At 36.4% G+C, this 12,837-nt stretch overlaps 2 protein-coding genes across 2 annotated transcripts in view; one reads left to right on the top strand and one right to left on the bottom strand.

Annotated features, from left to right (window-relative positions):
- Positions 1 to 12,837, top strand: part of LOC105383971 (titin homolog) — a 132,642-nt gene that overhangs the window by 18,845 nt on the left and 100,960 nt on the right. The window lies entirely within an intron of this gene.
- Positions 9,822 to 12,488, bottom strand: LOC105383936 (trypsin, alkaline C). Its single transcript, XM_011554073.3, has 4 exons — positions 12,337 to 12,488; positions 11,513 to 11,699; positions 10,986 to 11,247; positions 9,822 to 10,556 (listed from the first exon to the last, which is right to left on the bottom strand). Exons 1-4 carry the CDS (start codon positions 12,371 to 12,373, stop codon positions 10,227 to 10,229), a joined length of 816 nt encoding a protein of 271 aa, XP_011552375.2. The 5' UTR covers positions 12,374 to 12,488; the 3' UTR covers positions 9,822 to 10,226.

Here is a 12,837-nt window from a genome sequence, read left to right as displayed (position 1 = left end):
TTTATTGCCATTAGGTAGTATTTGTGCGTAATTACGAAAATTGAAAACTATCACAGGAATCGTTTTAGCTGAAACGAAGTATATTTTATAGTGACGTGTTGTTTTAATGTTATTGCTGCGGCGTTGTAGTGGCAGTGTCGTGGCGCGAACATTGAATAGCAGAACCGACCCCGGGAATATTTGCGCCACACAATAAATATATTTGTCAATGTCATTCTGTCACTTCGCCGCTGAATAATGAAGAACGCTATGAGTAAACAAAGAAACTGGGACATTGACGAAGAAATGCTCGAGCATTGCACAGCGTTTTAGAATCGACATGTTTATCCGTTACTGGCTTAGATAAACAATGTACGTACAAGATGGAGTGTCAGTGTAAAATAAACGTGTCGACAAAATAAATAACATCCCACTTTTACCACTAAGCTTTTATTTTGAATTAGATAGTTCGGTTAGAAGATTTGTGACTTTATTAATTGGTTGGCATAAATTACAACGTTACCTTATAAGGTTAAATTTAAAACGATTTGAAAGTAAACAAAATGCTTTGTTTTTGTAAATGACATAGCATCTTGTTATTTTATTAAATCTCAGTGTTTATCCGTTACTGGCTGTGTTTATACAGGGTCTTGCACACTTCAATGCTATTACTAACTTAACTTCACTCGTTCCCGAGTCTTAAAGGGTGTTATACGAAAACAAAGTGATTGTTTAAATTCTTGACTTACAAACCTAATCTAATCTAATAATGAAAATCTACTGAAAGGTATGAAATTTTGTATGTACATTCTTATGATAAAATATAACTGTCAATAAATAAATAAATCATGTATCTACTTCGATTCATATAATTATCATCCACCTATGAGTATTTTAGATGAAACCGTTTGTGCTCAAGGTGGATCTTTATCTTTTTTGTTGACTGTACCTTAGTAATCTATTTTGATCTCTCATGTAATAAATTCAAATGATTTCTGAGTAAGCAGGGTATGTTTATTAGTAGATTTGCGTTTGAATACTGGCATTTGAAATTTTAATTAGTTCTGTCTTAATATTCATTTAATTTTAGTCATAAAATTAATGAGCTATAGAATAAACTAAACTACTTATACCTAGTCTACTCAATGCCATCTTTGACGTTCAGAAATTTACTTATTTATTTAATTCTTTATTGCACAAAATTTTGAAATAGCTGTTCCCCCGAGCTTCGCTTCGCCTTAAAAAGTTTTCCCGTGGGAATTCCGGGATAAAAAGTATCATGTACCTATGATCTTTCTCAGGGTCTAGTCTAGACCATATGTAGGTATACCAAATTTTATTCAAATCCGTTCAGTAGTTTTGGCGTGAAAGAGTAACAGACAGACAGACAGACACAGTTACTTTCGCATTTATAATATTAGTTAGGATTAGGATAGTTAGTATAAATGTACAAAAGGAGGGCTTAATAGGGCAAATTCTTTCTGTTCAGAGATTCTGAACCACTTCCGCACGGATGTCCACGCCGATTTCAAACTCAAATATTTGACAAGCAATCGACCAATCAGCGGGCTTCCCACCGCAACGACCATTAAACATTTAAACCAATCATTGGGTGTGAACATTTGAAAATGGAAGGTTAGCTTAAATTTTACTAGTATTTATCCAGTTACCTATTTATCCCAATATTTTAAATGTGCTTGTCATACACCGTCTGATTATGTATTTGTATTTTGTTATCTGTAGTATTGTGTAATTACTTAATATTAATAAAAGCAGAGATCCTTTAAGGATAGATACATAAAGCGAATAGATATAGCGAATTCAAAACCATATTATATTATTTAGAATTAAATCTATATTCTTATATTTTCGAAATAATAATATTATTATCATTGTGATGTCTACAGTTTTTATCATTATTTTAAAGAGGAAAGACTATAATTATGTGGTTTGTTTATTTACTTAGAATAAGCTATATATAGGATACTAGACCGACTTAAAAAAATATCCACGAGTGCTATACAGGGTGTTGCAAAAAGGTATACTAAGCCGGTAACGTCGATGCGATGCGTGCGCGATAAAGCTAGTATTTTAACATCTTCGGAGTACTTCGGACTTCAAAAGTAATATAAATAAATATAAATATTTATAGTAAAAGCGATTGCAAATATTCCCTATTCCCTGTGTATTCAAGGTCCAATTTTCTGTGGCACACCGGATTGCATTGAGGGTTAAATCTACCGTGTCATGAGTCACTGTTCATGCGAATGTAGCGTCTAGGGATTCGCCGCTTGATTGCAATTACCAAATCTCTGTGAATAGGCCCAAATAGCATACCGAAAGCCGAAAGGTATTGTTTGTACTGCACGTCCTGAGTTGACTGGTTTGAGTACCTTTATACGGTACATAGGTATAACCAGATTCTACTACACTCACGGGCAATGAAATGGTTCCACTGGGAAAAGCACCAAATTACTCCTAAACGAAAAAAGCTAGCTTAATGACGTCTTCTGCAACATTGAAGTACTTACATTTAACAGAGCATCAGGATATTACCAACTAAAAAAGGTACTATTTTTTATTTTTTTTTAGTAGGAATTTGTAAGTGGGACTGTTTCATTACCCGTCAGTGTATAAGGTTTAAATTTGGACTGATATCACATAGTATCACAACTTAAGGCAAGGTTCTGTGATTGTGGGTTCAGCAGGCTGAAAGACTTTCTATCAGAAATTTATTTTTATTTGAGTATTTGTTACGTGAATGAACGCAGCTAAGTCGTAAACTCGTAACCTACTTATTAAATAAAATACTAGTAGCCATAAGTGGTTTCAACACGCAATCATTATTTGTTTTTTGGTTCTTAAAATTTGGATGTTTATTATTATTTACCTTTCGCAATGTGGCCAAATTCTGGATTCCCCGTCAATATTGATAATTTAGCCCGTTTCATACATTTTGAATGGGTAAGATATTATGAACCCCGCAACTTTCTGTCTTCTACAGCTTCTTCAGACTTACGGACGTCGGTCAATCGGGCTGGATGGCGTCCCACGCTACGTTTGTTTGTTAAATCATATACAGGGTGTTTCAAAAAGGGTATAATAAGCCCTGACCTTTTTGCAACACTCTGTATACATATGTACCTAAAACTCGCTTTTTTAGCCGAGCACAAAAATCGAAAACAAAAAAATACTGCCGATAATCATTTGTAACAACCAACAGAAAAACATAAAACGAATGTACCTACTCATTTAACAGTAAACCTTACTCAACTCTTACAGAAATAAAATAAGTCAGTACACTTGGCGACGGAAAAATGTGTCCGAAAAACCCCAAATTTAACCCTTGGGTTCCCGCTTTGAGACAAAAACGGGTATTTAGTGATTCTGCTGACTGTACGACAAAGTCCTTAGCAGAGCTTATTTAGCCATTTCTTGGAGAAGCTTCCAGAAAATTGTAATTTCCTTTTGAAGACTGCAGTAATTAGAGAAAAGGAAAATTATAAAAGACATAACATTTCCACTTATACTGAACTACGTGGATGTTTTAAAGATACGTTTCTTATATTTAGCATTGTTGTTAAGTATTTTATTTATTGAAAGAAAGAAAATTCATTTATAGCAAACACACACACTAACAACACACACAACAGCATAAAGAAAGTTCAAAAATTAATAAAAAATTGAGAGTGAGTGTTGCTGGAAGGTACTAAAACGGGTTCTAGCTCAGCTTGATGTCATGGTAGGCCATAGCGCTGGTTTTTAGCGGTATTTACTTAGCTATTGTAATATTGTTATTGCAGCCATTTATTGGAAACATTGTAAAAAAATAGATAGTATAGTTTACTCTAACGGTCAAGGAAAACATCGTCAGGAAGCCTGCACATCTAGATCCTAGATGTGTTGTGTACCCTGGGTGCATTGTACTCATTAAAAACAGCGATACGGCTTGCGACCTATCACGTGAATACAAATTTACCGTTATTCATAGAGAAGTTACAGAACGTTTTAGCTATTGAACTATTTAGTTCCTCTGTGTTCAGGAACAATTTTGTTCTTTGATAGAAACGGACAAAACAGTTCAGTAGCTAAAACGTTTTCCAACTTTTTATGAATAATGTACCTACAGTGAAATGCGAATGTTACAGTTGCGATTCACCTGACTACCCCTTCGGTTGTTACAGTCTTTTTTTTATTTATTTATTTATTTGGGACAAAGTCGTGGGCATAATATTATAGAGCGGTGGTAGCTCAGTCGGGTAAGCGCCCTCTTCTCACGCAAGAGATGCGGACATGTATGTACCAATGAGTTCTTTTAACTTAAGTACAATGTATACCATCGCTCTTACGGTGAAGGAAAACATCGTGAGGACACCTGCATATCTACATTTAGCACATCTAGATATGTGAACCCACCAAGCCGCAATGGACCAGCGAGGTGGGAGATGGTCCAAGCTTAGGAAGGCAGTTTAGACCTTGGGGATATGCACAAAGGTTCCACTCGAGAGAGCCAGGTGCAGATACTTACACCTCCACAGAGAATAGAATAGAATAGAGCATACATTATGTATTTATTAACTGCTAGATGGAGACTCTCTTGCGCTATACAAATTCGCCGCTACTCGAACGGTGTTAAAATTCACACTCCCGATCCAGACCGAAATGCGCAACTAAATTTTAACAGCCGTTAGGTAAAACCTTGGAAACTCATAAAATAGGTCCGCAGTTATTTTAAAACCCCTCTTTAATACCTTTGTTTCCGAGTTGTGGCCAAGAACGTATAATTATAATTTTATGCCAAGGAACATTCCAGCGGGTGTTTAAATGTTAGGACCTAGGGAAAGCCTGCTTATAAGGTTTCCGTCTTTTTACCCCGTCCTGCCAATCGCGGTTATTAAAATTACTTACTGAAACTTAAAAAATACCTAATAATTTTTTTTTTTACTTACTGATTAATATTATGTCGATTGTTGATTATGAAGGAACATTTTTTTTTTCGATGTTCAACTATAGATTATTATGCAAGTGAAAAATTTAATTTACGAAAACACTCAATACAGTCGAAACAAATTATGTTTAAAAAATTAATTTAAGTTTTTGACTGCACTAGAATTTGATCTTTTGCCTTGAGAATCGACATCATTGAATGATGTTATGTATATACACCTCCTATCGGTACACAAGATACATACACTTTTATTTTATAATTAAAAACTGTAGTTCTCTAGGAATAATAAAAACGCGGTCTTTTTGCAATACTCTTTCCAAGAACTTCCAAAAGTTCAGAAACAAAAATTGTGGATAAAAAGTTTAGGAACAAAAGTTGTGGTAAAAAGTTGTTCAGAATGTTAAGCTGAGTCATCCCCTACATTTTTACAGTGAATATGCTTAGGTTCAATGTATGTATAGTACTGAAAAGGACCCTTTTATTTCAAAGACCTACCTGAAATTATCTACGTACGAAATATCGTTATTTAAAATAATATTCACTGTATTCAAAGGAGGTGATTCATTTCATAACCTTACCCTTTTAACATTGGAATATTTAAATTAAATGGAAATTCCATATTTTACGTGCTCCAGGCTCCAGCCGATTTTATTTAAAAAGTTCTGCGTGTGATTTTCATTATACATAGGTAACGATAGCAAATGACTTAGGGACCTACTGCCGAAAAAAACAACCACAATAGATAGACGGTCGAGTGGCGAAGCAGTCAGCTATGCCGAAGGTCCCGGGTTCGATTCCCGGCTGGGGCAGATATTTGTTTAAAGACAGATATTTGTACTCGGGTCTTGGGTGTTGATATTTATATTTAGTATCTCTCTATCTATGTATTTGTGTAGATACATATATCAGCTGTCCGACACCTATAACACAGGTTCTGCCTAGCTTGGGGTCGGATGGCCGTGTGTGAGATGTCCCCACATATTTTTTTTTTTTATTTATTTATTTATAGAGTACACTTTATTTGTACACCGCCAAAGAATAATAAGATTAACAAATTGCTACTTAATTAGGGTACAAAAGGCGGTCTTATCACTAAAAGCGATCTCTGACAGACAACCTTTGGATGGTGGGAATAAGAGATTAAGATTGGTTGTTGTGTACATGTTAAAAGGAAATGTAGATTCATTAATATTTAATGATACAATAATTATTGTCTAAAATGAAACTTCCATTATACCACGAAATACTGGGAGAAATGTTTTATTTTCCGATCACATAAACAAAGCTTGATACTAACTGCTATTTTATTTTGATTTACTGATGTTTTTGTAGCGTCTGTAGTCGATCGGGCTTCAGTGATCTTAACCGATCACTGAGGTTAAGCAACAATTGGCACGTTCAGCCATTGGATGGGTGACCGTTTCAAGTGGTTCTTTTCTGTTAAGCCTAGTCAGAGGCCTTCGGGTGGCTGAAAAACATCTGACAGTCGGGTTGCCCACTTACCCGACAACTGTATCAGCACAATTGCTTCTTGCTTGTGCTGGGGTCCACCAACCCGCACTAGGCCAGCGTGGTGGATTAGGCCTAAAACCCTTACTTCATTGGAAGAAGACCCGTGCCCTAGCGGGGGACGTGATGGGTCGTGATGTGATGTTTTTGTACAAAAGTTTTTGTAGAATGACCCCCTGAGTCACCAACTTTCGGCTTACTAAACCAATTATGAAACACCCTGTAGACAGTAGACACTCTACCGATGGCAAGTTACAAAAAACTCGTTAATAAAAGCACAAGTACGGAACAGTCCAGGGTTCCCATTATCCCTTCTCAAAGGTTAAACCAAAAACCAAATTATTTACCTACTTTTTGTAAAGGAAATCTTCCAGTAGGTATTGTAAGGGACACATGTGGAGGTTCCATTTGAATAAATAGTCCCCGTTTTTAATTGGGGTTTTTAATTATTGTATAAATAGGTAAAAATGTGATAAAGGTTGACAGGGCAAGTCGGTTTTATTCCTCTCTCTTTTATACCTTTTATGACGATAATACCAAGGTATACTGTTATTTGTCAGGGATAAAATTACAATATTATTAGATACTTTTCCCACAAACTTTGCCTCCCCTTGAAAGGTTTTTCGGTGGGAATTCCGGGATAACAAGTATTATATGTGTTAATCCAGGATGAGCTAACTCGATGGACTATCTTTTTTCTTAATTTGGATGTTAAATTGTTTAATTTGTTTAGTTAACATGTCAAATCTCATAAAAAATGTCCAACCATTTTCCCATGAAAGAGTAACAAACAACATCCAGTCATCCATATTTACAAACTTCCCCTTTTTAGGTCGTACTTAATATCATCAATGGCTCGCAATCAGCGACTGACATAACAATGATATTATGACTAGCTTATCCTGCCTTCACAATGATATACCCTAGTTCAGCCCCTAGTGTTTATCACCTAACAATCCATGGCTTAGGTCAAAGTGCCAAAAAAATTGGCTTTTTTGATTAGACTTTCATAATCAGCATTCGGATTGTGGGTGGCGCGCTAAGCATACTGTAGGTACTGAAGTGTATTGATCAATTTATAGACGCCCCGGCTAAGAGGCTATTTGAATAAGACGTCCTTAGAATCGGACACTATTGATTCTTTGAGAAGAATTGTAAGAGAGCTCAGTGAAATTATACAGGCTTACATTAGTAAGGTTAATATTAGGTGATGTAGTATGGATTAATTTGCATGTAGGTATATCCAAAAAACATACTTTTAATTGTAATTTCTAAATATCCGATCCTTTTGGCGTTTGTAGTGAACTGATAATGTAATTAGTAAAAAAAATATTTGTGATTATTAAAATCATCCCTTAGTGCTCTATTACTTCTCCATGTAAGTATTTCCATGAAAAAGAAATGCGATAATATCTTATAAGTTACTTAATACCTCAGTGATATTAATATAACATTTGTTTACACTAACAATTATTATTTAACCGGTTTAAGTATATTTATTTTTTTCATTTTGACTTATTACCTATCTGAAAATAAGCAACCCTAGCAAGAAATCACTTAACGTCAACTGCACGATTTTATAGCAATCCAATGCACTGTAGAGATTTTTATCCGCCAACGGCGCCTTTCGGAGGACTTATCTGTCATTGCACTATATCCGGCCTGAAGGACCATAACGTAATAGGAGGGAAGTTTCCCGGATTTGAGAGCAATTCTCTTCAACTTATTGAATCTTTCCACAGAAATGGTTTATGGAGTGGAAAATTGTAGAGGTTGGGAATTTCGAGGGATAGAGGCCAGTATCTTTCGTCCATCGCTTAATTTGGTAGGCCGTTTGATTTGGTTTAACGAGAAGTGATTAATGTTTTTGCTGTATGATTTGATAGACAGATACCTAGCTTAAACATAAAAGTAAATGGGTAGCTAAGACATAACATCGGCTAACTAACATAACAGAAGAAATTGTATATCCTAATCCTAACTTAAGTATATTATAAATGCGAAAGTAACTGTGTATGTCTGTTACTCTTTCACGCCAAAACTACTGAACGGATTTGTATGAAATTTGGTATACATATGGTCTAGACTCTCAGGAAGAACATAGGTTACTTTTTGTCCCGGAATTCCCACGGGAAAACTTTTTAAGGCGAAGCGAAGCTCGCGGGAACAGCTAGTATCTTATAGAACCAACCAATCCTACATTTATAGATACCTAATATTATAATTCATGCACAAAAAGGAAATACAGAAAACCAAACAAATCAGCGTATTTATTCGAACATGACATAATCCTCAATCTATAGGATTATCCAATGATTATCCAAATGGCAGTTCCCAATATAATATGTACCGATCTTCAAATATCCGTAATGGACTAAATACAAAAATCCGGTTCCCCTCATCTCGCCTAATCTTTATTGCCCGAAACTCGTTTCGCATAACTCGTATGGTCTAAACTTTTTTGGTCGAATCATCCCTTTGCCAAACCTTATGTGGTCTAAGGCTCGTTTCGTCTAAAACTCTTTTGGCACAATCTTGAAACATCTAAGTCTCGTTTGCTCAAATTGATATTCAAATCGGTAATCTTGTTTCTCCATATATTAAGTTATTAAATAATATATTAAGTAGTACATACACAAATTCTGGTATTCTTTTCTTTAATTCCGGAAATCACGATATAAAATGATCACAATATCGAAAGTCCAAGACCATTATAGTAATTACAAACGTCATTAAAACTGCATAGGATCGAAATCTAAAGATAGGTGCGACGACGAGCAAAGCGAGGAGAAGCGTGTTAGGTGCACATATTCGTCAAAAGCAAAGCGGAGCGCAGCGAAGCGGAGCGGAGCGTTTCCCACATAGCGAAAACAATACAAGGTATCACTTTGCGCTATGTAGGTACGGAGACGTTCCGTTAAAGTGAAAGCCAAACGAATATTATTACTTTGTTTACCTAGCCATTGCATTATTAGGCTATTCAAGATTTGACCAAAGCATTGTTAGGCTAAACAAGATTATACGAAATAACTTTTTACTAAACGAGATTTATGCCATACGATTTTCGGCGAAACGAGACTTTGACCAAACGTTACTATGCAATACGAGATTAGGCAAATAAATCTTAGGCCAAAAAAGGTAGAACCACAAAAATCATGTCATCTCTTATTTATCATTGGAAAGAGATTTGTCTAATGGATTTCTTTATAGTTATTCCATTGAAATAATAACGTTATGTTTTGAATTATTGATCTTGCTTCACTTACAGGACAAGTTAGTTTAAAGGTAAGTTAGAATGATAATAATTTTAAATATGTTTTCCTTTTTTTTAGGTTCTTTGTGATGTCTATATGAAATAGTTAACGATTAAATAAAAGTAACAATATTTTTCTGCTAGCCAATAAGTATATTTTTCTGGTATCCACTTAAATAAATAATCATGTCAATTTTTTTTACTGGTTTAGCCATCGGAATACTCTTTGAACACTTTAAAAAGCAATACCTATGTTAATCTATAGCAACTGATTAATTGGATTTACGATCTAATCCAGTGTTAAGCGATAACGCTGAATTTATTATGAAATCAACAGTTGTGTATTCTTACATAACCATTTTGTTTTCAGAAAACGATCTAGTAGGTATTAAAGTTTAACTGATATCTTAGAATACTCTTTTGTGTATCGCTAAGCCAAGGTTTAATCGGATATTGGTAGATAAACAACAGTAACATCCGTTTACAGACCCAAAAATATCTACAAAAGTCAGCAGTTTTTTAAATGTTCAAACTCTTCTAGACAGCGTTAGCAAGAATCCAATCGGTGAAGGCAGAAACTTGGGTATAGACTCCAGGGAAAGTGAAATCTCCACACGCTCTCCAAAAGCCCCAAGACACTATACCGACGAGGACGTCAACGTTGCTATTGTCATTGTTGTAATACAGAGGTCCACCCGTGTCTCTTATGCATGCGTCCACACCGCCAACGTCCAACAGGCCAGCACATATCATGGTATCAGTAACATTTTCATTCAAGAAGTCTTTGTAACGTCTGCGACATTCTTCCGTGTTGACGGTGAAGACAGCCGCTTCTTGAAGGTCAGTCATTTCTTCACTGGTATCAGCCTGTAGGAAATTAGAATGGAGTTTTAGAACTTGATTCAAGTCAAACATACAATTTATTGGGAAAGAAAGCCTGAGTGTGTACAAAGCCATTATTTATTTCTTAAATTCTTTATTGCTCATAAAATGGACATGCAAACAGCATTCTCATCCTATTAACCTTGGGAGTAGTGGAGAAAGTGATAAGTAGTGTATGGAATCAGGAAAAAGTTAATTTTGTGTGGCATTGGAATTTTGCGCTTCGCGGTGAAAGTATAATTCTTTTACGATTGTGGTCTGTGATCATTATAAGATGTGGAGGCAAGCTGGATGGCCTTTGGTCTTGTATAACAAGCATTGTTCCTGATTCACAACGGGGATCAGTATACAGCAGATCTGGATACTGAATCCTCAGTAGGTGCTTAAAATGAGAAAAACAAATATAAAACTTACTTCAACGGCACCAAAACCAGCAACAACCACTGGAGAGTTATCAGGCAGCTCAGAACCTCCAAGGTTGATAGGAGCCGGCTGCACCGCAGCAGACCAGGTCAGTGGCCTCACGAGTCGCAGCAGGGTTATATCAGAGTCGTATAGGGCCTTCTTGTTGAAGTCAGGATGGTTGAGGTAGGAGCTGAAGCGGACGATGAAGCCACCCTCGCCAGGCACGCTCGTACCAGCCCGCATGCGACGCGAACTCAGGCCTAGGAAGGATCTGTTGAAGGGGTTTTACTGATGAGTTGAAGTAGATTAATGTCAAAGAAGTGGTGTCCGTTTTGGCAGCAGTCATTAAGCTTAGTTAGAGGCCTTCAACATCTGACAATTGGGGTGACCACTTAGTTGACAACTGTCTCAGCACAAGCTTGTACTGGGGTCAACCAACCCGCACCAGGCCCGCGTGGCGGACTGAGGCCATTCCACCATTGGTTGTAGACCTGTGCCCCAGCAGTGGGGACATGATGGGTTGTGATGATACTCACCGTCCACTGAAGCACTGCGCTGAAGACACGAGCCAGCTGTTAGACACGATGGTAGCGCCGCAGCTGTAACGCCAGATCGACACTACCGGGATCAGGTACTCAATCTGAACGATGCTGGGGTACTGCTCTATGGGCACCTCTTGGCCTCCGATGATTCTGGAGCTTGGAGTCGCCACTGCCGCTGTGGCTGTGGATGGTGAATACATTAGTTATTTTCCTGTATTAGGTAGCTTGTGTTGGGGTCCACCAACGCGCTCTTGGCCAGCGGGGTGGACTAGGCCTAAAAAAAGTATTCCTTCATTGCAAGGAGACCCGTGTCCCAGCAGTGGGGACGTGATGAGTCGTGATGATGATGTGGTAGGTGGTAGCTGGCTATATGGAATACAGATTTATCACAAATATAATGGAAGGCAAAATAGAAGGGAAGAAAGGAAGAGGGAGACCGAAACAAATATACGAGTATGTAGAGCAAATTAAAAACAAGGCAAAGGTCGTGTCGTACCAAGAAATGAAAGAACTGGCTTGTAACAGACCGCGGTGTTGGGAACTACACCGACAAGAGCAAGGCTCTTAAATTTAAGATGAAGAAGTGTTGTATCACACATACGTGTACATAGTAGGTATTAATACAATGAGATGAAGAAGACAAGGTAGGCAATTAATATAATCACTACACTTTTCGGTCGCGATATAAAGGAATGGTAAGGTAAGGACAAACATAAATGGTAGTCTTGCCCCAAGTCAGGGGTGTGTGAAATATTTTTTTGGGGAAGGTTATTAATTAGAAATTACGTAAAATATGTTTTTTATTGTAATTAACTCACCGGTAAAAAGGACTACTGCCCAAGTTATTGACACCATCCTATCCGTCGCGTTGATAAATTCACTATGAATAATGTAACTTTAACATTTATCTTATTTATTTATAGATCCTTAAAATTGTCTTATCAATAGGATTTCTAAGAACAACAGCTGTTATATCATATTTCATAATAAATTTAGGTATTATTGATCCGTTTAATCGAAATTACCAGCAAATAGATTAGGATTGAGATAGATATAATGCCTATAATTTATTTAGTTGTTCTACTTACTGGTATCTAATGTTATTTTGTTTTCTATTTCATCCAAATCGTGCATGAAATAAATACATACCTATACATTATTTCCCTAGAGTCGATAAATAATATTATTCGTGAAATGCCATACGACGAATATTTTATTATAATATTTTTTGTGATCTACAATAAGGAAATGGTGAAATGATGATAAATAAAAGAATTTCCCTTTTTTCGCCCAATCGGGAATTATGTTATATGACTTTT

This window comes from Plutella xylostella, chromosome 28 (assembly GCF_932276165.1).
Source record: "Plutella xylostella chromosome 28, ilPluXylo3.1, whole genome shotgun sequence".
NCBI lineage: Eukaryota > Metazoa > Arthropoda > Insecta > Lepidoptera > Plutellidae > Plutella > Plutella xylostella.
Note: the sequence above shows the minus strand (reverse complement) of the source record. Positions and strands in the feature narration are given on the sequence as shown.